A 26100-nucleotide genomic window follows, 5' to 3' on the forward strand; every position below is an offset into this window, starting at 1 on the left:
TAGCGGAGTTAGCCCTCAAAAATCGGACCAATCAGAGATGGGGGCTGGTTACCCTTCCGCCAATCGCAACGGGTGCCCTTCACGTGTCATTGTACACAGGCAAGGGTCAAGCTCTAGCTCTGCACGGAACACCAGGTAACAAGCCAGACAGACCGAAATCTGAAGTCCGACCCCGACAGTCAGACACTGATAATCGAGCCGCAGACGGTTGAAAATCAAGGACACTCTCACCCGACCAATTTCTTCAAAGCTCATTTGCAAGTGAGTTATTTGTATGTATTCATGTTTTGCTTCTTGCACCGCCTTCAAAATGCTATCCCTGTCAAAATAAAAACAGCGCGGTTTCTGTGAATAATTAAGCTGCTACTCTTGAGTGAATGTGCAATTTTTTGCATCATCTTTGCTTTAACATTACTGACAATTTTTTTAGGATGGAAGCCAAACCCAATCTCACCTCAGAAGCGAGCTGGAAGGCTTTGCAGCAGTATTTTGATGCCAATAAGGATAAACTTAATATTAAGAGTCTCATCCAACAGGAGGACCGCTTTACCAAATTTAGGTATGTGGTGGTGGTTTAATAAATATATATATATATATATATATATATATAGACACACACACACACACACTCAGGTATTTCATGTACATAATTATGTTGTGCACGCAGAGAGTGCGGAGTGAGAATTAAATTAGCCAGTAACTTGATTGTGTTACAATGCCGCAAAAAAATTACATATATATTATTTGTGTTCTACCAGAAAGAACACAGACCAAAAACACTAAGTCTTGGCTTGGCTCAGGTCCGGCAAAAATAAAAAATAGGATGATATATTATCTTTTTGGAAGCTTAAAATCTGCTGTGATTCGTGCTTTTAAAAGTTAAACTTCTTATATTATTAATGATTAAACACTGAACAGGAAAAGCTGCTCTGCTTATCAGTCAGCTTTTGATCACTTTTGATGTTATGAAAATAATGTGGTTTTCCTGGTCTCTGTCGACCAGACGTTGATTATAATTTCTTTTATTCCACAAATTTTACCGTCATTCATGAATGAATGGGATTTTAAAAAAATCCTTACTGCAGGGATACACATCACAGATATCTTTATCAAAATGTGAAGGGGTTTAAAATCGTCCCACCAAACAATTTCAGTTCTTTTTTTCAAAATTTATTAGGTTTGAGAACAAACGCCTGTATGCCTGTTTAATTTATTTAGGATATCTATTCCAGGATATGACGTTTGCAAAATCTATTAAAAATAAAACCATAAACCTCTTAAAATATTATATTTCATTTATTTCTGAACGTTGAAAATTATACATACATTTTAATTTATCTAGTATTTATCATTTACTTAACTGTGTTAAAAAACCTTTAACGTTATCTCAAGCATCCTGTTATAATAAATAAAATTGTAATCAACTTTAAGTTGTACACCGATGGTGTCCAATAAAATGATTAATAATTTTTTATTTAGATAAATATCACAATCATATGAAAACGTCAAATTTCACTGTTGTCTTCGCCAAACAATAAATTGGTTGATGCATTAGAAATTTTTAGAGAATCCGCTCAGAAATATTTACATTGATTTTCAATTTTTTTACTCAAGTTTATTGTGTTCATGCAATGGAACTATGAAGGCTGTATCATATCTCGTTTTGTAAGAGCTTGCGAAATGTGGCTAATATTTGCTTAGAAAAATTGTTTCAATTTACTTGTTCGCAAATTATTTAAAATATTTTGTAAGAAAAATCAAGTCTGTTGTGCATGGGTCTTTTCATGTAAACTCTTCAATTTATATTAAGCTTGAGCTTCCTTCTGATGATATGTTTATATATTCAAAATTTTGCCTTACATCAATAAATTTAAACGAGAATTATTGTTTTCCAGCCTTAATTTGGGAACACCCTCAGATGGCACCATTCTGCTTGACTACTCAAAAAATCGAGTCGACGAGACCACCATGAAGCTGCTCTTTGATCTCGCAAGAGCCCGCAAGGTTGATGCCGCCACAAAAGCCTTGTTTTCAGGCGAGAAAATCAACTTCACCGAGGGCAGGGCTGTTCTGCACGTCGCCCTGCGGAACAGGCGCAACAAGCCAATCATTCTTGATGGCGCAGACGTAATGCCCGACGTCAACGCTGTTCTTGCCCACATGAAAGAGTTCACTGAGAGTGTGATCAGTGGCAACTGGAAGGGATACACTGGCAAAAGCATCACTGATGTCATCAATATTGGTATCGGAGGATCTGACTTGGTAATTCATCACTTTGAAACTCTTATAACGGAGAACAAAATCTACAGTGATTGAATTTTCTGAATTTTCACTCCTCTGTCAGGTTTTGCTTTGTGACTGGCGTACGTCCTAATTATTTATATAACTCTTTTGAAAATTATAAAGTTGAAACCTATTAAATTTTAATGTTTTTTCCCAGATCTTGCTTAACTATCAAGGCACTTATATTCTTTACTCACTGTGGAACCGCTTTGACGTATGCAATTTTTTTCATCGAATGTGTTCCCTTTGAAATGTTTTCATGGACCACCAGTCCAAAGTGACGAGATGAATCGATTGAAGGTTTCATTTATTTGAATTTATGAAATTTTCGAAGATTTTACCATAGAGATGTGACTTCATAAGTACTTAATATTATTTTTAAATAATGATAGTTGACACAGCCATATATGAAATTAATTGCATACATTCTAGATTTAGTCAGATAAAATAAAAAAAATCACAGATCAATTAATATGTCTTGTCGTGGATAGAGTCTGAAAACCAAATTCCATCTTGATTGGATAAGAATTGCCCCTTTTTTGAGGCATAAATTTTAATGTTAGTGTGGAATATACCCAGGGTTCCCTGCTAGAATGCTCTCAACTTAGAGAACTTGACTTCTCAAATTTTGTGTAATTCATTCTCTGGAGAAGAGTGATGCAATTTTTAAAATTATCTTTAGTAAACACCAAAGGTGTACAAAGGATATAACTGTTGACTGCTTGCTTTCGAGCATGCAAATTTGTGAGTGCAAATTCGGTGATAAATCAATTGTTTAAATTATAAATGTTAATTTTTCAGGGTCCTTTGATGGTAACAGAAGCGCTGAAGCCGTACGCAGTGGGCCCTCAAGTGCATTTCGTGTCCAACATTGACGGCACTCACTTGGCTGAGACATTGAAGAAGCTGAATCCTGAGACTGCGCTCTTCATCATCGCCTCCAAGACATTCACTACGCAGGAAACGATCACAAACGCCACCTCCGCTAAAATCTGGTTCCTGGAAGCCGCCAAAGATGTGAGTATTTTTGAAATGTCGAGGAAACTGCGAAAACCATGGTTAATTTTGCAGGCGAGCGCCGTCGCCAAGCATTTCGTGGCACTGTCCACAAACCGAGCCAAGGTCATCGACTTTGGAATCGACGAGAAGAACATGTTTGGCTTCTGGGACTGGGTTGGTGGTCGCTACTCGCTCTGGTCTGCAATTGGCCTCTCAATCGCTCTCAGTATTGGCTACGACAACTTTGAATCTCTCCTTGCTGGTGCTCACTTTATGGACCAGCACTTTGAGAATGCGCCGTTTAATCAAAATGTGAGCTGATAATGAGTTGATTAGTGCTTTTCTAATTTTTTATATTCATAATGAGATAGGCTCCGGTCATTCTTGCCTTGCTGGGAATTTGGTACAGCAACTTCTACGGTGCTGAAACTCACTGCCTTTTGCCCTACGATCAGTATCTGCACAGGTTTGCCGCTTACTTCCAACAAGGTGACATGGAATCTAATGGAAAGTGAGTCATCAAGATCAATATTTATTTTATGCTTCTCTGTTCAAACCTCAAACTGAAATTAATCGTATATGAATTTTGCCTTTTTCGTTTCTATTTCAAGTTAATTCACTCTATTAGAGTACAAATTAAAAAATAAAACTGATTATTCGGACACTTTCTTGTCCTTATTGTGATTTTCAATTAAATTTGGTGCACCAATTACCATTTTTCGGAATCGCTTTCTTCAGGTACATCACTCGAGCTGGTTCCCAAGTGGACTACAGCACCGGGCCCATTGTTTGGGGTGAACCTGGTACCAATGGCCAGCACGCATTTTATCAACTCATCCACCAAGGAACCCGTCTCATTCCATGTGACTTCATTGCGCCCGCCCAAACCCATAATTTGGTGCAAAACGGCCTTCACCACAAGGTAGGCTTCATTATTTTTGTTTCTTTTAAAATTTGTCCTTAATCTGTTAACCTAGATAAGTTAAGGAACAAGCATTGATTGCATTCAAATTTAAATTGTAACCTTTTAATTACTAAGTGCCTTTTAGCTTTGATGTGCGGCTAAAAAAGATTATATAATTAAAACTTAATTCTATTAAACGAAAAAATATGTAAGTAAAAATGGTGTTTTAAACTTTTGAAAAAGGAAAAACATTCGAGAACCTATACCTTAAGCTAGATTTTACATAGTGCTGAAAAAATAAAGGGGACTGAAAGTAAAATACTCCTGGAACATTGAGACATTTTAATTTCAATCACTTCTGATCACGTCGATGACTTTTTAGTCGCGGAGATATGATCGCTCACGCTTTTAGTTTAACAATGAATGTGCACTGCAACCGTTACTTTCAATTCGGCAGATCTTGCTGTCCAATTTCCTGGCTCAAACCGAAGCCCTTGCTATGGGAAAGACCGCCGACGTCGTGAGAAGCGAGTTAGAGAAGTCGGGAATGTCGCCAGCCGATATTGAGAAAATCCAGCCGCACAAAGTGTTCATCGGCAACAAGCCCACCAACTCGATTGTCGTGCGAAAACTGACTCCGTTCACGCTCGGCGCACTGATCGGTGATTACGATGCCCTTTTTATGCCAATATAATTATGGAGACTAACTGTTGCGCCTTTGTTGTTTGTTCTCAGCCATGTACGAGCACAAGATCTTCGTACAGGGAGTCATCTGGGATATCAACTCCTATGATCAGTGGGGGTGAGTAAAATTTAATAGATTGTTACTTTTTCATAATATTTTGTTAAATTTATGGCAGGATTTAATTTAAAATTCTTTGTATTGGTTTTTTACGAAAGTAAGATTTTACAGATCTATTTGCTTCATATCTTAATTAATTAATAATTATTTAGGAAATAGAGGAATTGAATTTGTCTCAAAAATGGAGAGAAAGAGGGATGTGAATAATAGTTGTTGTTTCGTCACTTCGACTGCTCTTCACGCTTGCTGCACATTTCCTCATCTCTTAAAACTGCTAGTTTCAGTTCTTGACAAGCGTTGACTATAATTTATAAGTCATTATAAGTATTTCAAATCATTTAATTTTCCTGGAGGAGTTAATTTTTATGAAATCCTAATTTATGTTTTGAGATTGTGATAAACAGAAAATTAAGACACTGATTTGGTTTTGCAGAGTGGAGCTTGGCAAGCAACTGGCAAAAGCCATCGAGCCGGAGCTTCAGGATGACACTCCAGTCTCAAGCCATGACTCGTCAACTAATGGTCTTATCAATTTCCTGAAAAAGAACTTCTAATCATCTCATCAAATTAACCCTAGCATCGCTGCGTTTTCGAGGCTCAAAAGTCTCACCTTTTTGTTAAAAAATAGTTGTTCTGTTTGTAATGAATTTTAGAGATATATTAAAATAAATATGCAATATTGATTTCAATCGTTTCTTTGCGAAAACAGTTAGTGCTGGCACACTCCTAAGACAGACAGAGAGACACCTTAACCCTCGCAATGAGCCGAATTCCAAGTATCGCCAGGCAAATAAATAAAATAATTTGTGCAAATATATACGCAAGGCTACGGGTTCAACGAATCCCCCCTCAGCTAAACACATAGAGAGACGCACACAACACGCGTGCATTGTAAAACAAGCGAGTGCTCCCGCACACTCACGTACCCTGGCAGGCAGTCAGGTACAAATTGATACGTGGACCGAAAATATACCGCAAGAGCAGAGCGCCGCGCGGTGTTTCCTTTAGTTGTGCCTGGAGAGTGCTGTGGTCGCGAAGGCAGCAGCAGCAGCAGGTTACTGCTTTTAAGGCAAGACTGCTACCCACTCGCTGTGTGCCCACCTCGACGCCGGAGCCGCGGAGCAGTGCATTGCGTAAAGCAGCACTCAGGTAGACGGCAGTTTGCTGACTGGATGCCAGTCGACCTCAGCCTGCTCTCTCGCCGCGTACCCTGAAGGGCTGCCAGCACGATGAGGACCACCCTGCTGCTGCCCCTCACCCTGCTGCTCGCTGCCATCGCCTCCGCCGCCGTGCAAAAGGGTGAGATTTGTTCTGAGACCGAGTTTCCGTCGCTCGATTTGGGCATTTGGTCTCCGCCGAGCAGGAAGTGATTTGTGCGTGATTCATCGCGCTGATCGGGTGTGGGTGCGAATTTCGCCGCCAAGAGAGCTGCGATTTTTCGGAACGCTCTTCAGTAGAGCAAAAGTAGGTGTCCGCCCCGAGTCGAGTTTCAAATAAAGCGAGGTGTTCAATCGTCAAGGCCAGATTGAAAAGATTTCAATATATACACAGCACTTGAAAGCGAGCGTTTGTTTGTTGCAGCCTTTCTATATGAGCAGTGTGTCGCGCGCGTTGTTAGGGGCACCTCGTAACCTTCTTCCTTTTTTGTGGGAAAGAGATGATCTTATCTTTACATGTAGGGAAAAAGTAAAAGCAGCTCTATTGTCTGCGCGGCTCATCTCAATTCAAGCACCTTACTTTGAGTCTTAAGACGAATTTATTTTAATTGTTAATTTGATGAAAGTGGCTAAACACTTTCCAAAAATATTCATGGAAATAGAATTCAGCTTGCTTTGAAGATAATTCTAATTCACACTTTACCGCTGATAAACATTTGGTTTTCAGTTTATTTTAAGCCAATAAGTCATCTTTTAATATTTAATACAGAGAAAACAAATATTAATTAAAATATATGTCCGAACACAAAAATTGTTATGAGTTAGAAAAGTGAGAATTTTAGGAGGTTAGATCAGATTCACACTTATTTATAACGATGACTATGGTGTGTGCAACCTTTCTACGCACTTAGGCTTTTTACTCATATTTCACCTTACATTCTTTGAACCTGTGTAATTAAAGCTTTCATTCGGGCTTAACACGAAGAAACAATTAAAGGTACCGTGAAAAAATATCTGAAGTACATTTCACACCCTACCCTCGATCAAGAAGAAATTAAACTATATGGATGAACTAATTTTATTATTCACAATACTACAAAAAAGTTTATTTGCAAAATATTCCGTGCTAAATTGATTGTGTCATTGAACGCCGCTGGTGCCAGAGAGTTGTTTGCTTCACTGGTTGAAATGAGAACACGGCGCAGCAGCTCGTGCACTTTCCCTGCCATTACGCCTTCGCACATAATATATGCGCAATAAATTGAACTGTGTACCTGAGACGGCCGGTTTGGTGTCATTGTCTTTTCCTGCCCGTACGAATGCTGCAAGTACATTATAATACGATTTTATCTCGACTTTTCGCAGAGCCACAACACAAGGTGAAATGCAACGACGAGACCATGGTCATCGACGTTGCAAGACAAGAGGGGTCCATCGCGTATCTCGAAAATCTTAAGGATTTCCACGGTAAGTTCACAAAATGGTAAATAATCAGAGTGTAAATTTATATTATATTCAACTTGAAATATCTCGCACTTCTCAAGCAACACAAATCAATGGAAATTTAATATTTTTACTTTTATAGATTTAATAATCTCTTACATATTTGTTTGTTTTTCATGATAATGCCTTTCCCTAATAAATGCTTGTCAATTCAAAATTATTTTGAAAAAAACAACTATGGGAAGTGATCATTTTTTAAACTATCGCAAAAAATGACTTGATTATTAATTTGTAGCTAATTAACCACGACATATCTCCTGAAGTATAAAAATTTAACTGTTATATATATTCCTATATTTTTAGTAATCTCAACTCCACGCATGCGACAAAAACGTTGTAAAACTAATATTATGTATGATGTATGTTCGTCACGATTTAATTTTTCCGCAGAATCATCTTGCAAAGCGGAAGTGCAGGAGAAGTACCTTCGCTTCAACCTCGACCTGACTGACGTGTTTAAGTGCGGCACGACCAAAGTGCGCAACCTGAAAAATGTGAGCATTTCTTGCCGGTCACTTCGGCAAACACGCTGACCAAATTTCTATGTTGCGCTCAGGGCTACACGCTGTACCACCAGAAGGTCGTGGTCGAAGACAAGAGCGGCCAGAAGTCGAGTTTCACGGCAACGTGCAAAAGTGTTAGCAAAAAGGTCAACAAACGAGAGGTTCTGCCTGCTGGTTTCCAGGAGCCCGAGTGAGTGCCTCGCTTAATTGTACTTGTGATTAGGAACTAGCACGCACTGATCGCTTACGAGGGGAAACAAACGGCGCCATGCCCCGAGACACACACACACAGATGAGCTTTATTATTAAAATTAAAATCTGATAAAAAACTAAATTATAAAAATAACATCAGCTACAGTAAAACTTAATTTTTCTTTTCAATTTTTCTGGTGTGCACATTTCATTTTTTTCTCGGAAGAAATAAAATGCAACTGTTTTTACTTAATATTTTTAATTTTTAAAATAAAATATAAAATTAAATCAAGCTTTGAAAATTATATTTAAATGAACTATTAAAAAAGTAACTATTTCTTAAAATTTGAGTTAGCTGTACTCTGCTTTTTCAGTTATCGCTTCACTTCACACATGCTGGGCAATTAAATGTTTTCGGTAGGAAACTTACGAATAAAAAATTGCAGGGATTTAGAAATCACGAGCAGCTACACGAAAGAGGCGCCGCAGCCGGTTTTGAGGGTCAACGTGTTGCAAGGCGGCCGCGTGGTCACCGACGAGCTGAACGTCAGCCCCGGCACCACCCTGCAGATGGAGCTGGCGCTGGACCAGCAGAGTGCCCCTGTTTACGGTCTACTCGTCTCGCATATGCAGGTCTCTGACCTCAAGTCGCAAGAGGAAACCATCATTTTCAATGGGTGAATAACGCGCCTAATTATGCTTATCCACACACGCTATGCTTTAAAATAATTATGCAAGGCGAATCAGGGTTATTGGCAACTCTGTTTTCCAGGTGCTCCGTCGATCCGTTCTTATTCGAAAACTTCGACACCACCGACGGTGATGTTTTACGTGCCAAATTCCGGGCGTTCAAATTTCCCGACTCAACCTACGTCCAGTTCAAGGGCACAGTCAACGTCTGCTTGGATAAGTGCCGCGGAGTAAGAGAATTAAATTCTTTAAAATGGGACTCGGATGATTAAAAATATTTTTTTATCGCAGGTCGAGTGTAGCAAGAACCAGATTGGTTACGGCAGACGGCGAAGGGCGATCGCTGAGTTGCCCCCCGACCCCAACAAGGTCTTCGAGATCACTTTGAGCAGCATATTCAAAATCGAATCAAAGGGAGGACTTGTCTCTAACAATGGTTAATTCAAATAAATAATTTGGAATACCTAAAACTTTAATTTTTATATTTGTAGGAAAATTGTCCGCATTGAGCGAGCCTGCTACCGTAAAAATGCAAGAGTCTACACAACAAGTGAAGAACAAGCAGGAGATCAAAAAGCAATGAATTTGGTTCTGCTTGCAAAAAGTCAAATGATTTCATTTTCGAGGAGCTATTAAACTGAATTAACCTAGCTTGTAAAAATTAAAAGAAAAAAATTTGAGGAAAAATTAAAATTTTCCAAAAGGCAACAGTGAAACGTTTCTTTGAAAGTAAAACTATTAACTGTGATTTGTAAGTGTAATATAATATTATAAAATAAATTAGAAAAATTCTAATCGTATCAATAAAGTAATTAGTGATCTACACGTTTTAATCAAAAAATCAGAAGTACACATTTCCAGAGTAAAATTAGAGCAGAGGCGCGATCCTTCACGCGGATTTCTGTTTCTTCTTTTTCTTGGGCGGACACGGCTCCGGCGGCGAGTCTTCTTCCTCTTCTACAATTCCCTCCTTGTTAGCCACGGTCGGAGGATCAGCAGCTGCAGCAGCAACAGCCACCTCCGGTCGAGGAGACGGCGGAGGGGAAATGGACGGAAGGTTGAAGAGGGGAAGGATTATGGGTATCGGGATGGGAATGGGCAAGGGGATCGGACAGGGCAGCATCACCGTCACTGGGGGCATCGGGGACCTCATGGAGAGGCCACCACCCGCGAATGGGCCCACCCCCAAACCAAAGGGATGCCTCAGGAAGGGAGGGAACGGAGGTCGCAGTGACGGGAAGCAGAACTGTTCAGGGAAACGGGGTGGCGGGGGAAGGGGAAACGTGACAGCGGGGTCAGGGGGCAGGCCACCCATCGGAAATGGGGCGGGGGGTGGCGCGGCTGACGTTTCTTTGTACTTCTTCTCCCTATCCGCCAACTGGAAGGACAACATCAAATTTGGAGATATTTCATTGACAAATTTTTAGGGCCTCTGGTTTGAATTTAGACAATTGTTTAAATTTAATTTATAAGTAGAAAATAGCTACAAAAAATAGTAACTATATAATGAATATATAAAAATAGTATCAATATGACCTTGTGTTTGACTGGCATTGCAGAATTTTTTGGGGACGGCGTGGTGCATGTGGCGGAGGTGGAGGCAATTGGTGGAGGCGGCAGCTGCGTCGGACTGACGGACCGGTTGCTGCTGCGTGACGAGATTGATGATTTTGGCGACACGGAGCCGGCAAAGCCCGAGGCGTCGTCGTCGCTGTTCTTGCAGTCTTTGAGCCACAATTCGGGCGTGATGAGGGTGCCGTTGCCACTGCTGCTCGGCGCCAAGGGGTCCGGGCTGACTAGTTGCGACTGCAGGTGCGCCTGGGCCTCCTTGCAGAAGATGCTCATCTTGCACTGGTTCAAACACTTTTCGCTGAAACCATAATGTCATATTTTTCAGGAAGGAACACTTGTTTTACTATAGTTGGATTTACACTGGGACTATCATTTCAAAATATAAAATTACGCTTTGATTACTAAAATAAAGCCATGAACTATTTATTAAAGTCTTGGAAAGAGACAAATTTTACACACCTTAATTGCAATGGCTCAAGAGAGTTTAAAAATAAATATTTAAACTTGTTTTCTCCGAATTATATGTTTAATTTTGTACGTGAAAGTTAGGCAAACCTGCAAAACTGCAGCTGCGACTCGCTGTCTTTAAAGTCGATGTAGTTTGTCGAGTGTCGGACGTGCTTGCACCAGTCGCAGACTTTGTTTCTCTTGAATGTGGCTCTTCTGCACTGCGAAAAGCACTGCTCGGAGCAAAAGGCCCTCTGGTCCTTGCAGTCTTTGCCGGTTGTGTTGTCGAAAATGTGAGCACCTAGCTGGTGGCACCACGAACAAACCGTCATGTCTGATTGGCTTTGTTCTGTCGACAAAATGAAACATAGTTAGTTATTACCTTATAATTTTAGTTGATTATTAAAAATTGGCGGTAAAAAAATCGGATGGTGGTGTGTTTTTCTCATTACGATTTTAACAAAGCTAATGAAAAATCGTGCGGAGAGCATATTAAATTTTCCATACCATGTGCTAAAAAGAAAATACAAAAATCAAAGCCGACAAAATTCTTGTGCACAACGTCTGCTGCGTATTTCAATTTATAATTGTTTGGAACGACTAAACTAATGACCAGGCGAAGGGTCTAATAATTTCACTCTCCAATTAACATTCTGCAGCAAGAGAATATTCGGCTCGCGCGCAAGAGAGAATGAACACAGCAAACGTAGGATATTACGTTTCGTTATCAAGCCGCGTCGAGAGATCCGAAGATGAGCCAAGGTGCGCATTTCCACAACAGCCCCTTTTAATCAATCATTCCGATTTTTGTACAAAAAAACCAGGCAGACCTTTCACTAAATTTCAAACCGGAAATCATGAAAAATTTTCTCAAAAGGAATTGATAGGGATCGTTTTTATTTTTAAATTGATAAAACGTGTGTGCACCAAAATTTAATTAGCAATCAATTACAAGCAAGTAAAAAGACACTTCTTGAAACTTCTTGGGAAAATTTGAAAAATATAGCTTATACGGTTTAAGGAAAACTTATGGAAACTTGATCTCAATTCTTTGTTCCGTCCAAATACTTAACTATTGCAAAAAACATTTTAAATTATCAGCAATAGACTTTGATGAACTGCTGTCAAGAGCGTTCTTTCATTAGTTTTAGTGGTCGCGCGCGCGTCTGCAGCAGCTCTCACTCATATTCATTAGCGGCCGGGGGGCCTTATGTGAATTAATGCATTGTCATCGGTATTCTGAGAACGCCCGCGCACCGCCCCACCTGCTGATAGTTCCTGGAATCTGGTCGCAGGGTGCTAAAAACAGACCAAACTCCAATCATATTTCCCACACCACCGAAAAAATCACCTTTTGTTAACGCACGCAAGAAATTTTCTATCAGCAGCGCCTGTCGTCGTGGAAAGAAAACAAATTTTGTGTTGCGAAGCAGAGAATGTACTTTTGATAATCGCAAAAGTCTTGATCGTATTAAAAAAGGAATAGTTAATATAAGATTGATGTTTCCGCATATTTCCAATTTTAATATTTACCGAGTTATAAGACGTTCTCCTAGTATGTTTAATTTAAAAAAAAACAATAAGGGCTCATTGCCAGGTGAAATTTCTAGTTTTGACAAGTACGACATTGTGACAAAAATGGTTCGTCATTTTCCTATTTCAGGGGCAATATTATGTACCTTCAGTCCTAAAATTTAACGCATTGAGCTATGTATGAGGTAGATAAAAAATTGTTGAGCAATTTAATGATCACGATAAAGTGATACAAAGGTGTAGCAACCTTTGGATTGTGTGGAGAGGGTTTCAACTCGGCCAGGATCGATTTCGTCATCCGAGTCGGTTGAGTCAGGCGGTGCTGGTGGTGGCGGGGGCGCTGTGGCCGCCGCCGCCTTCTGCCGGTGCCTGCTAAGGGCATGTCGTCTCTGGCCGCCCTCCAGTTGCATTTTGGCCCGCTTCTGCGAGGCAATCAGCGAGGCCGACGGACCGAACTGCCGCAGTTGCAGACCCTGTGTCTCAGTGCTGTCCACCTTTTCGTAGCCATACCAGCCCAGCAGCTCATTCATCGCAGTCTCAGCGTACTTCTGCAACATAATTCATATTTTCTTTCATGTTGAATTAGATTGTGGGATGATCATTTGACAAGAACAGTTCACTGATTTCAGATTTTTTTCCCCTATAAAAACTTAAAGACACATTTTAATAAAAAAATGATTTAATTAATGTTACTATTTTCATATTTATCAAGTCTCTTCGTTTCTTTCATTATTTGGCTTGTTTTGATTATTGGAATTATTTTTTTTACTAATACTGGCAGATTGTCAAAACTTCTTGTGATAAGTCACAGTCCTGTCCTTTGAAAAAAAATAATTCCCACACAAATTTTCATTGAGCTACTAACATTTTTGTACATAAGTTTTTTTTTAATTAAAAAAATTCAGCTGGTCAACAGAAAAGCAATTATTTATAGCTGGTTGTTTTGATCTTGTAAACAGCACTTGACTAAAACCTTGTTCAAGAGTAAAAGCCAAAGTATGAGCCTATATTAAAATAGCTTTCGAAAAGTTTCAATATCATTTTTGAAGTTTTGAGCCAGCGTTGGTCGCGTGTTCGCCTATATGACACGGAAGAAGTGCTTATTTTTCAACTTTTGAATTTGATTAGAGATATCGTTTAAATCATTTGATTTTTGGTCTAAAATGATTTGCAAAGAATACTGTTTCTGTATTTCCACATACACACGAAAAAGTCGACGTTAATTGCCATCTCTAATTAATTGCCTAAGAGGGTTTCATTGCTAACACAATACGCCCTTCACAATCAGAGCAGTCTGAATGGTGCCGATCACGTTCCGGCAAGCAAAGTCGTTTAGTCAGTCGCAAGCAGTGAGTGAAGCCAACACAAAGTCGGAGGTGGCGTTTGGCCCATTCACGCGCATCAGTTTCACGGGCAGAGAGGCTGCGCGCGCGAGGCTGACGTGCGACCAACGCTCGTTCCTGCCCCCAGCCAGAGATCACTGCTTTCAATTAGTCACCACCCCTTTTCGTCCGCGCTATACAACGCCACAGCGTCGTTTTCTACGCAAGCACAAGTTCAAAACCGCGATTGTTGTCGACGAGGGAGATGAGGAATTAACTGCTCATCTACAAATATTTATTTAAAAACAGGGCTGCTTAATGCTGCGAAATTTTTAATCACAATAATTTCTTTTTAAAAAAAGGTGTCAGTTTCCGTGTAACTTGAAAACTCCCCTCTATTTCCATAACTATAACTATAATTGAAGAAACATAAACGATATTTTTATTTTTAAATTTCAACAGTGAATAAATTGAAGAAAAAGTATCTCAGACTCTTATTTACTGGTCAGCAGCTGTTTCGGGCCCAAAGACCTCATCAACAGTTCAAAACAAACCATCATATTTGATTGGATATATTAATTTCTCAAAATTGATCAAATTAACATCTTAAGTAGGTTGGTTGTCCTGCGACTGAGAAAATATTGTTTTCTAATTTACCACAAAAATGACCCACCCCAGAACCTACAGAGCGTTCTTTTGTCCTCGGGGAATCCCACTCTGTTTGGCACGATTGCGATTCTAACTTGAGGTTAATTTCTCCTCTTGCCTGTTTTTCAGCAAATACAATTTTTTTTCAAAGGCCGACGAACCTCTCACTTTGCCCAGAAATTTTCGATTGAGACACTCTTTTACATGAAAAACGCTGTTTGATCTTAAACTATTTTGATTTTTGATTAACTTTTCTAAAACCACAAGCGAGTCAACGAAGTAATTAGTATTTTAAGAAGGAACAAAAAAATGAATGAGATTATGGCATTTAAGACATCATGCAAAAAGATAAATCTGAAGAAAAATTTTAAAAAAATCTATTTTGGTCCTCAACTTCTCCTCTTTTAATTTTTGGACCGAGAGCATTAAACGCTCACCTTACCACGGTCGTCACCGACACCACGAAGAAAAGGCAAGCCAAAATCCAGCGGTTCGTTTGAACGCGGGCAGCGACAAATCGAGATGCTGATTGGATGTCAAGCGGCGGGCGGAAAATCTTGCGGTCCCGCGTGCATGGCATATTATCTATTGCGCGCGTTTGGGCCGAATTTCGGTGTCTCGCAGCGGCGGCAGCGGCGGCGGATAATTTGGGAGCAGGAGGTATGAAAGAATGGCTGCTGCGGCTGGCTGCTGGTGGCATCATGGCTACACAGCATCACAGCACAAGGAAAGTTGATTCTCTGGCAGGCAGGCAGGTAACTTGAGAGGCTCGGCGTAATTCGAACCTGAGCTTGCGGATAGCATTTCTCTATAATAAATCAGCCACAACATTACAACTAATGGATTGATCTCGCTCCTCTCCGCGAGCGAGCGCACACACACGGCGGCTGCCCCCCGGGCCCCCTTCGGGGCCCCAGACGAAATTTTAAAATGCGTGAAAGCCGACACCGCGGCTGCAATTGAGCCTCTATTAATTATCAGCAGCATGCACGCACACACACACACACACACACACACAGTACACCGACAGCCTATATTACATTATTTGTGCAGATACGAGAGCGAAACAGGACCCTGATGGAGTGGATATTATCCTGTGCACGGACGCTTTTTGTGCGGCCGCGTCTTGCCCAACTACCTGCGAAATGAGATGCCACCGACCGCGTCTACTCGCTGCACCCGATCGCTTGTCGCCGCGCACGTGACGCAACTCGCGGCCCCGTCTGCCAGCCAACGGCAACGGCGCCGCAAAACAAATCACAAATTTCCGCCAACTTGTCGCGCACGCACAATGCAACCGGCCCGACACATCTGCCCGTCCAATTGCATACCTTTGAAATATATTAATTACTTTGTTTTCTCGCATACATATGATTGGAAATTGAAACCCTATCTGGCTTTAATGCAACGCTTCATTCGCCAATAGAATGAGTAAAGGTATTAATTGATGTGGAAAAAACTGGTTGACACGCTTTATTTTAATTTATTGAACCTCAATATTAGGGCTGAAACCTGCAGCTGGAACGAGTAGAGCAGGACATTTCTGCACAATTATGGAAGAATAAAAAGCTCACTAAATACCGACTGCTTATAATTTCAACTGAAAATTATGAAAAACACGAGCTAATCTGCCTTTATTGGTTTTTAATATTAACCCTATCCCCTCACAAAAATTCACCAGATGGAGTAAAGCAATTCAGTTTTTCTTAAATTAAAATATTAATCCAATGTGTGAATTTCTTTTCTTTGTTTCAAAATTACTTTTTTGCAGATTTTTCTTAGATACATAAATTTGTACACACAATAAAATAAAAATGCTATGGAAGACTTAAGAACTTAAGTAACTTTACATTTTGGTGCTTCTGAATTGAAAAATACCTGTATGAACATTGTATAGAAATTAAAGCAAAATCGGTTTCTTTTTCTAGTGAAATGTAGTCAATTTTGACAGTCTTTGCTAATTTTCATAGTTATGGATAGTTCCAACAGCTTAACGAAAACTTTATTTTTTTTAATTGTTCAGTCTAATTTCTTTTTTCATTTGAACAATTATTTTATATGAAAATATATTGTTTCCTTTCATATTTCTTGCTGTTTATGATCGGAAAGAAACTGAAACTATATATCAAAAAATTAAGATAACGTAGTTGGTTCGCTTCAAGGAAACAGTTCGAGATTTCAACTCTCCATGAAAAAAAATGATATTGCTTAATATTTTTCGATAAAATTGTCTCAATTCCCGTAAGCTTTTCGGTAAAAAATTTAACTCCTATGTGCAACAAGATTCGCAAAGACTAGGTTCAAAACCAACGCGCCTGCAGTTGAAAATAACTGAAACATTTATTGTTTTTTTTTTACATAAAAATGTAAGTTAATCCTTGGGAACCTCCAATATATTAGCTGAAATAGAAAATCTGAGATGCTGGAGCTAATTTTAGTATCATCACTGAGCAACCTTTATAGCTGTGAGAGAATCGTAAAAATCGTAATTTCCGTGACCTTCATGCAATCAATAAATTATGAGCGAGAGCAGAGAAATCTCTGCCGCATCTCATCGCGGAGAATGCAAATTTTCGCCGATTACCGAGTCAGAGTGCGCGTGTTTATTTATTATTTGTATTGGCGGCCGAACCCCTTTTTGCACTATAAGTTCGCGAGGGTCAGATGCACGCGGCGCGCATACGTTTTTAATGCGATTGACCCCCGTGGCTCACCTCGTGTAATGATACACTTTGCGTGTGATGGATGGCCGCGTGCGCAACGCATCATTACCGCAAACACACGGCCAAAACGGTTTTCGCACTGCCAGGAATTATTGTTGTTGTCGGAGAGAAAGAGATTCGTTCTTTTTTCTCTCTCTCACTCGACGCTTGTGCAATGGGAAGGAAAAAGCGCGGCGCGCACGCATGCTGCTTCTGCCATTGCTCGCAGTCAGAAGAAGAAGTGCTCATCTTGCCTCGCGCGTCTAATCCCACGATGGTTAAATTTAGAATCATTTTATACAGAGGGAGAGAAATTTTCGGTTCCAGTGCTGAAAGTGAACGACGACGCGGCCGCCGCGGCTCCGATTCTCCTTTCGGACGCTTTCACGGAATTCAGTCTACAAGATGTAGAAAAAATCTTGTAGCTACAACGCACGGAACATATTAAACAGTAGTTGGCGCTGAAAAGCGGCGTCTACTGCGTGATTTTAATACAACAGTTCCTTTTTGACCTGTTGTGAAATACAATACGCTACCGTCTGAAAATAGATTTTCTAATATCGAGAAGAGTTAGTTTAATTTACATAACATGGCGCAGCGACTTATATTTTTATTTAGATTAATAAAAGCCCGGGTTTCTCAGCCTCGCGCATAATATGACGTTTGAAATAGATATTGCTTCAAATTTTAGGCAGTTCATGTTTTTGGAATGAACCTCCCACAGTGGGAAGTGTTTTTAGTCAGCATAGTTACCTGCGCGGCCCAGATAAAATGCTGTCGGTGCTTTAAATTTTAAATGAATAAGATGAAAAGACGAGATGGAAGTTTAACCCACCAAAACAGAATATATGTATAACGCAATTCTTAAATTTGAATTTACTAAGCTTACATATCTTTCCCAGTAATTTATATTAAAATTTTAATGCCCAAAACAAATATTTAAAAATATTTGAATTGCTAAAATTTCGCTCATAATCACAGTAAATGAGATAATTCAAACGATATTATTATTTAAATTATATATTGACATTTGAGATTATAATCAAATTCAGTTATAGACGTAAATTAATCTTACTGGGATATCACGATGTGAATGAATAAACTTTCAGATTATTAACGAGATTTCTCTTTGACGTGTTCGTCTGATGTTAGACACTCGGCGCGGTTTCAAATTCGATCCTATCGCACACTAATTTATAATTTCGAAATAAAAAGTAAGTCATAAAATATATGTGGAGTTTTTGAGCATTGCTACCGGTCTTCCCGCAACTTGTTCTTCGTCTCCAACACTTGGTTCACCGCAGAAAATAGATCGAGTGTCGCTGGGTGAAATTTCCTCGGAAAAAAGCTTGTCTTGTCGCAGTCTTCCATAAAGCAGAAGATAATGCTTATGTCGCGTTTTAAAAACTCGATTCATGTAAAAATCGTGTCGGATGATCGCGTCCTCAATGATTATAAGTATAAGCAGAGAGGGAAAAGCTTAAATCGGCCCCGCAGCTCGAGGACGCGAGTATTAGTCTCAGCCTATTTTATGGGAATTCCTGACAACTTGACAATTTGAGCAAAAAGTTTTGGCAGCAAACCCCGTTAATAAATGCTTCCAGGAGTGCCACGTGTGCTGAGTAATGGAGCCTCCAAGCAAGATTTATGCACTTTAGTTTCAAAAGTAAGTTTATTATGGGCTGACAGGGCAACTCTTTATTTCACCCTGCTGCGGGAGTACAACAAGAAAAGGTGAGATATGCTCTCAATTTGGTATACAAGACAGGAGAATATTAAGTACATATTGCAAATTGTAGAGGTCTCAGAAATCTGAATTAAATATTCCACTACATTTCGTTCCTCTAATGTTAATTTTGTGAATTATTTCGACAAAAAATAGCGGCCAATAAAATTTCTGGCTTCGTTTTTGTGTTTAAATGCTCGAGAAAATTATCTTCTAAAAAACAACTTATAACATTTCTAAATAAAAATATATATTTCAGCGATCTAGTTTAAAAAATGAATGATGAATGGATCTTTAAAGAGCACAGGTATTCAGAAAAAAATCACGTAAAATCATCAAACATCCAACGGTAGGAATATTGCTTAATTTCTTGATTAAAATATGTTTAAACTGACATTTTTACCATAGGAAAAATTATCCTTTAAATTAAAAGGGATTGAAACTGCAAAGCCCCGGATAGTCCTTGTTTCCAAGCATAAGCTAATTCATATGGATTCATTTAAAGCCAAAATTAACCTATTTGAAACAAGTGGCTGCAACGTTAGCATTATTTTCAAATGTTGAGGACTGTCCCCCTGCTTTAAATCTTATTTTATTTCACAACAAAGAGTTAATAATAAATTGTCACACACAGTTGGATAGATCTAAGCGAGAGGAATCGAAATCTACCAAGAAAATATTGTGAATTAAGCACTGTACATTTTGGAGAAAAAATGGCCCGATTTGAATTTTAACTGTGCTGTTTGATAATTGCACATTGTACAACAAATTTTGATCAACTTCTTAATGCAGCAAACAGTTTTTGATAATTTTCAATTGTTGCCCTGTATCGATCCTTTTTAAAGCCATCTTGACACAATTTAGAGCCATTTTTTATAAATGGAGTATTGGTAATGATGAAAAAGCGTCGCTGATTTTTTTAAAAAAAATGACATATCTAGTTAGTTAGATCAATAAAATTAAATCAAAATTTTATATTATACTATATCATATATAATTTGCAGCCGTTCCTTTATTATGATGCAATATTTAATTTTCTGCTTAAAAATTGCCAGGCTTCGTAAAAATTGATGGAAGAAAAAATTCCAATTGCCGTATATTTCTGATAAGAAGGCGGTTCTTTTACAACCTAAAAAAGCAAAGATCGGCCAAAATCTGGAAGAACTTAACGCAGCAATGAATGATCATCAAAATAGTTTTTAAGAAGAGACAATAGTTAAGAGCTGCGAAAAATACAATAGCCTGAAAGAAATTCTAACACTATTCCTTTAAAATTGAAAACGATCTCAGAAAAATTGATCAAGTGCAGGGGCTACAAGAAGCCAAGTGGAGCAACAACGTCCTATTAGGCAAATCATGACGCGTCAATCGCGAGACAGACGGTCGCATCGCAATCGAATAAATAAAATGCAGCAATCGCTTATCGGTACCTTGATTTCGTCCTCCTGCTGCTCCTTTCGCACTCCAGGCAGAGCGGCGACTCGCAGCGCGGCCGGCAGCCGAAAGTTTTTGGGCGCCGTGCCGCTGTTGCACTTGGTGTGCGGAGCCGCTGCCGCCGCCGGGTTGGAGGCATTGCGGCTGCCCATGCCCCCCGCAGCACCGACGACTTGGTTCGGCTCGGCGTGCGCGTCTCACACAGTCGCTCGGCACCACCAGCCAGCGAGCGCACTTTGGCACTGCCCGACCACGACTGATTGACTCAACCGGTATTAAAAGCCTCTCGCAGCTTGTTGGCCAAAAGCGAATTTGACTTCGTTCGCTGGCTGGCTGGCTTCCCGCCACCTACTGTATTTCGACGGCACGAGCCAGCCACACCGCCGCCCGCCACCCTTGAAAGCGCGCGCGCTCCATTCTCAGTCTGCATCGCCATTAACCCCGTCTGTAAGCAAACTCGCGGCCTATCATTTTCATTCTCTGCGGATGTGATTAATTAGAGGATGAACATCGGAAACGAACGCACAAGTGAACTTTGCTTAAAATAGGCTGTATCGGTCGATCGACAACTAATATCTTCGATTTGCGTTATAGCACATACTAGTGGCGGTCAGCTATTTTCACTAAAGGAAACGTATTGAAATGCGGCAAATTTTTGGTTCAATACTTGACTTTTTATTGAAAATAGCTACACAGCTACACAGATTTGTCAGTTATGAAAAATTAAGGGAAAAACAAATTTGGAAAAAACCGTGATATCAATTTGAGAAAAAAGTGTCTGCATATCGTAATGGGTATTTCCACGTGTGAAATTATGATACAAAATTGTACCATTGAGCCTGATCATTATGGATACATTGAAATTCGGCAAATTACAAGAGCATAAATAATTGGCTAATTTAGAAAAGACAAATTACACGATTAAGCACACTGCGCATCCCTTGCCATCAAAATAATATCTGATTCATTTAACATTTTAACTGTATCAGGTTAAATGCCTCACAATTATATAAGGGCACAGAAAATGATTTGAACGGCTAGTTTTTAAACACGAGCATAATTAGCAATAATTTTTTTCTCTCCATACACTTCATAAAGCTTTTCCATTTAAAAGTAAAAATCCGGCGTTTCCCTGAATCTACTAAATGGGATGAAGATAGCAAAAATATTTTTCCTACCTACTGAAAGCTACTTGACAACAATAAGGCCCAGCTGCAGGAGGCAATACTGGGCTGCCATCGCCTTCGCCTGTTTCTTGTTGGTGTATGCGATCCGGTCTTGATATTCTCTATTGTTAACCTTAACCTAACAGCAGAAAAGCATATTCATTGAGTAAAAAATAATTATGCACAGAAATGAGCAAAAATCACCTTAAACAAAAAGTTCTTTTTGTGATCTGGTCCTGACTCAAAGACCAATTCGAAAACAGGCGAGCCCCACCGCTTCTTAGTACAGAGCTCGACAAGGGCTGAGACTGGATGCTTCCCAGAAAACACCTCACCTCCACCTGTAATGAAAAATAAGCTGCACTGTCTGCAAGCTAAAAATTCGGAGGCATACCAGCAGCAGGGCTGACTTCAACTGCTCCAGCTGGCCCTGCGACTACGGCTGGTGCTCCTCCTCCACCTCCCTTTCTCTTGACCGCGCCGCTGAAGGGTTGGAATCGGTTTCGGCATTCCTCCTGCGCTACCAGCCCCTTTTTGTCCATTTTCACGTCAAGGTTGAGCGGCTCAAGGCCTCCTTCCTTGTTCTTGCCGAGACCTTCGCCCGGCCTCCAGCCCATTTTCTGCAGAAGCTTCATTCCCATGCCGCCAGCGACTGGTGCAGCCGTCTTCAGTTGGTCCTGGGAATACATCAAGGAGAATTTTAGTGAGGTGCTTGAAAATATAAATTGGCTTACCTTTCGAGCCCAGGCTTGCTGTCCTGAGGACAACTCCGCGGGGGTCAGCATTCTAGCACCAGTGCTGCCAGTGAACGCTCCGCTCAAAGCAGAGAGCTGAAATTTGAATGAATATCCCGTCAAATAAGAAAATGAAATTATTTATGCAAATTTACCTTAAGTAATTTTGTCAATTTGGACTGAAAAGAAACATCAGCTTCTATACTTTTTTAAAATCTTGTTAACATATTGAATTTTCGGTAAACAAAAATGTTCGCACAAACCATACAAGCCCCAAAGAGATTTAACATTGGGATGGTTTTAAAAATCGAATTTTGAAGCTAGTTTTCATTCGGTCTTGACATCTTTATAAGCGCACTTAATTAGACAACACAAATTAATCGGTGGGTGTTTTTTTCATTTCCAGTTATTTTTCCACTACTGGTTAAATCTTTGGTTGACTAATTCAGGTCTGGTAAATCTTTACTGTTTTGTATAGTAATAATGAAGTAATCTAATCAGCTTTTGTAATATTTGTAGTATTAGCTATACGACTAGTTGTAATATTAAGTCCTAACAATTTGTGCCAATTGCAATGCACTTTTGTAATTATTTTTATACTATACACTCCACTTACAAGGGGGTTACTCCAACTCGATTTAAGTGCATTTATTTTAAGTCAATTTTTGTCCTTAAAAATAATTGCACTTACTGGTCCACCACCATATCCATAGCTGTAGCTGGGAGCACTGCTCTGGCTTGACTCTTGGATTTTCCTCATCGCAGACAATTTTTGTGAAATAACACTAGAAATATCGATGTTCTAAAAAAAAATGCAATTAGAAATTAGAACCCAGAAAACAATTAACAAAATTAGCGTACCCCAGAGGCATCTGTACAAGTATTGGCTGCAACAACAGCGGAAGGTTTGCTGGGCGGTGGTGGTGGCGGCGGCGGCATTATTTCCTTGAGAGGCTCCTTTTTGCTCTGTGATGGCGGGGACACAGGCACCCATTCTTTTTTACAAAAAAAAAACATTAATTCATTAAACTGAAGAATAAATTCTCCAGTTACCTGTGGATCTGTGTTGCTGGCCACTGGAGACTGGGTACTGTTGGCTTCTAATTTTAGAGGACTCCGATGTTTTTTCAAGCAAAGACTTGTTCGGAAGCTGAGTAGCATTCTGTTGAGCAAAAATATTTAATGAAGACTAGAACTGTTAAAGCAAAGCATGAATATGGAAACTGGTAATAATTTTTTCAAGGGGGAATATTATTTTTTCCTAGGTTGAAGTTGACTTGACAATTTTTAGGCACATCTTACAAGTCTAGTATTTTGAAATTAACTTTAAAAAAAAACAAATATTTAAGGTGCACAAGTAAATAAACAAAGCTAGAACAGGCTTAGTTTGTCCTTGACAAAAAGTACACCACCGCTTACTCTGATATTCATTACGATTGAGTTAGGTCGGTCTCTAAGCTGGAATGGATGGTGAATGAAAGACTCAGTAGGCCCTTCTCCTTGACTGAGCTCAGAATCGGATTCACTGTCACTTGAGCCGCTGCCAGATTTTACGAGCTTTTTGCAGTATTCTGAAACCATTTATTATCAATTAATACAAACTGAACCTCAAGCAGTTTGAAATCTCAACTACCTGTGAGCTCAGCAACAGTTTTCCCCGTTTTGTTTGAAATTGCGTTTGGTGGAATTACTCCAGCTTGGAGCATTCTTTCCTGCTGCTCCTTCAAGATGTAGGTCGCATTTTTCTTGGCAATGGCAAGCAACTTTTTCTTGTCAATCCTCTCCTCTTCCCTATTGGATTTGAATATAAGTTTCAATTCATTGCAAGCATTGTCCCTTGAGGCCTAAGCCAGCGGCGCTGCGCCACACCAGCCCACTAATTATGGTGTCACGTGGTCGGCCACCAGTAGCCGTGAATATGGCTTAACTACCGCAGCCACGCGAGCGCTGGCAAAGATGCTCAGCCAGCCGCCGACGCCTCAAAATTACGGGGCTAAGACCTCTTAATTGTCCCAAATAAAATTCAATAACTTAACGGCTAAGCCAGGAGATTTAATGTCTAAAGTCAATTTTACCTTGAAGACCTCCTATCTGGCTTCCTGACCACGTGAAGTCTTTCCCTGCTTCTAGACCTTCTCCCTCTAATGTCTCTATTCTCTGCACTTCGGTGCCGATCAGAGCCCCTATCTCTGTCCGAGTGGCTTCGATCAAGAGGCTTCTCATGGCGATGTCTTTCTTTGTCCTGTAAATGCCTTTCAGACCTGCTTGATCTAGATGAGTCACCTGCTCGGCGTGAAGACGATTTCTGGTCACTTTTCTTAGACTTATCATGCTGCGAGTGGTGCTTGTGGCGCCTGGAAAAACAATAAATTTGAAAGGGGTGTTTTGTCTCAATATTAAATACTGACTCTCTAGAATCCCTATCTCTTGATGGGCGCTTCTTACCGCTGCGTGAACTTTTAGGCTCATTTTCAGACTCGTCTTGACTGCTAGGAATTTCACCTTCCTCGTGCCTGCTTGAAATTTTATCTTTTTCTGTTTCGGTAGCAGTCAATTTAGATACAGAGCAATGTTTCAAGTCTTGAATCTCAATTTTCCTCTTTTTCGAGCTCTCTGAAAGTTTTAATATTCTTGATTTATACATTTATAATTAAAATTTCTTGGTTATACCTTCATCAGGAGAGAGTGACCTCTTCAAAGATTTCTCCCTGAAGCAATCAAAGGATAACGCTTTCTCCTCTTCGCTGTCCAACTCTCCAGCTGCGAACAAGTCACATTTGCTGGCATCAAACTTGACTCCACCGTCCAAGCTCTTAATTAGTTCGGTATCACATTTTTCATAAAATTTCTCATCTTCTTTTTTCTTTCCATCTTCCTTTACTTCTTCTTCTCGGTCTTTGTGTTTACTTTTGTCTCGATCTTTGCTTTTGTTTCGCTTCTTCTTCTTCTTCTCCTTGTCATCTTTGTGTTTCTTTTTCTTCTTGTGATGCTTGCTCTTCTTGTGTTTATCCTTTTTCTTGGACTTGCTGCTCGATTCGGCGGACATTATCACATCAAATATTTCCGCCAGTATTTTTTTGGAACTCTTTTTTTCCAAATCCTCATCATCGTCGCTGCTTAAGTTTTTTACTCCATCCTCAATCATAGCTTCCTCCGGTTCCACCTCAATTTTCTGAGCCTCAGATTGCTCGTCACTGTCCTTCTCGTTCATTGGCACTACTTCTTGTTTACTGACAGACAGCTTTCGGCCTCACCCTTATCAGTAGTGACTCTGCAATGAAAATAACTCTTTAGTCTAGCCGATCTTAAATTATATTACATACATACATATTATATCAGTAGACACATATTAAAGAATTTTATGCAATGGAATCTACAGCGAATCTTATGTCATATGTATCATATGTATTAGCTAAATATGGTACATTCATCATGCTGTTGTTTTAGCTTTTATCAAAATTTAGAACAAAGTGTTGTGTGTAAAATAAAATGAATTTTATTATTCATGCCATTCCCGCAGAAATAACAAACAACACGTTTTTTACTAACACCAAACTGCACCAAACATAATATTAAAACACTTTAAATTTACCTGCATCCGTAACCTGATAGAAAAATATGCTAGATAATTCAAAATACTATTTTAATACGGCGAGTGACACAACTTGCTTAGTTATTTTGTTTGTAATGGAAATGAATGATTGTGTATAAAAATAAATTTTAGAGCTAACACCAGGCTAACACTCACAATCAGCGATTTTCCAGACTAAACACAAAATGTCT

At 39.7% G+C, this 26100-nt stretch overlaps 4 protein-coding genes across 9 annotated transcripts; 2 read left to right on the forward strand and 2 right to left on the reverse strand.

The window, feature by feature from the left end:
• Positions 1 to 2: 2 nt before the first annotated feature.
• Positions 3 to 5671, forward strand: Pgi (glucose-6-phosphate isomerase). Its single transcript, XM_065482471.1, has 10 exons — positions 3 to 261; positions 431 to 559; positions 1896 to 2262; positions 3085 to 3300; positions 3355 to 3594; positions 3654 to 3793; positions 4021 to 4204; positions 4644 to 4848; positions 4922 to 4988; positions 5422 to 5671. Exons 2-10 carry the CDS (start codon positions 432 to 434, stop codon positions 5540 to 5542), a joined length of 1668 nt encoding a protein of 555 aa, XP_065338543.1. The 5' UTR covers positions 3 to 261; position 431; the 3' UTR covers positions 5543 to 5671.
• A 361-nt stretch (positions 5672 to 6032) lies between these two features.
• qsm (Zona pelucida superfamily protein qsm) lies at positions 6033 to 9845 on the forward strand. The gene is made up of 8 exons (XM_065482477.1): positions 6033 to 6287; positions 7511 to 7612; positions 8039 to 8142; positions 8205 to 8341; positions 8790 to 9020; positions 9116 to 9263; positions 9325 to 9469; positions 9525 to 9845. Exons 1-8 carry the CDS (start codon positions 6218 to 6220, stop codon positions 9614 to 9616), a joined length of 1029 nt encoding a protein of 342 aa, XP_065338549.1. The 5' UTR covers positions 6033 to 6217; the 3' UTR covers positions 9617 to 9845.
• Positions 9832 to 21722, reverse strand: Sobp (Sine oculis-binding protein). 5 transcript variants are annotated; one of them, XM_065482472.1, is made up of 6 exons: positions 15596 to 15665; positions 14998 to 15363; positions 12833 to 13133; positions 11161 to 11401; positions 10570 to 10903; positions 9832 to 10411 (listed from the first exon to the last, which is right to left on the reverse strand). In XM_065482472.1, exons 2-6 carry the CDS (start codon positions 15256 to 15258, stop codon positions 9923 to 9925), a joined length of 1626 nt encoding a protein of 541 aa, XP_065338544.1. In that variant the 5' UTR covers positions 15259 to 15363; positions 15596 to 15665; the 3' UTR covers positions 9832 to 9922. The 5 variants fall into 5 exon arrangements, with proteins under 5 accessions (XP_065338544.1, XP_065338547.1, XP_065338546.1 ...); XM_065482475.1 differs by lacking the exons at positions 14998 to 15363; positions 15596 to 15665 and adding an exon at positions 21596 to 21722; XM_065482474.1 differs by lacking the exons at positions 14998 to 15363; positions 15596 to 15665 and adding an exon at positions 20414 to 20843.
• Positions 21067 to 26069, reverse strand: LOC135938653 (protein Son-like). 2 transcript variants are annotated; one of them, XM_065482466.1, is made up of 14 exons: positions 25910 to 26069; positions 24988 to 25588; positions 24726 to 24930; positions 24393 to 24671; positions 23951 to 24108; positions 23737 to 23888; positions 23371 to 23479; positions 23179 to 23312; positions 23009 to 23119; positions 22473 to 22496; positions 22318 to 22413; positions 21978 to 22260; positions 21788 to 21924; positions 21067 to 21722 (listed from the first exon to the last, which is right to left on the reverse strand). In XM_065482466.1, the coding sequence occupies exons 2-14, from the start codon at positions 25526 to 25528 to the stop codon at positions 21606 to 21608; spliced, it is 2346 nt and encodes a 781-aa protein (XP_065338538.1). In that variant the 5' UTR covers positions 25529 to 25588; positions 25910 to 26069; the 3' UTR covers positions 21067 to 21605. The 2 variants fall into 2 exon arrangements, with proteins under 2 accessions (XP_065338538.1, XP_065338539.1); XM_065482467.1 differs by lacking the exon at positions 22473 to 22496 and having other exon boundaries at positions 21068 to 21722.
• Positions 26070 to 26100: the final 31 nt, after the last annotated feature.

This window comes from Cloeon dipterum, chromosome 3 (assembly GCF_949628265.1).
Source record: "Cloeon dipterum chromosome 3, ieCloDipt1.1, whole genome shotgun sequence".
In the NCBI taxonomy this organism is placed as follows: domain Eukaryota; kingdom Metazoa; phylum Arthropoda; class Insecta; order Ephemeroptera; family Baetidae; genus Cloeon; species Cloeon dipterum.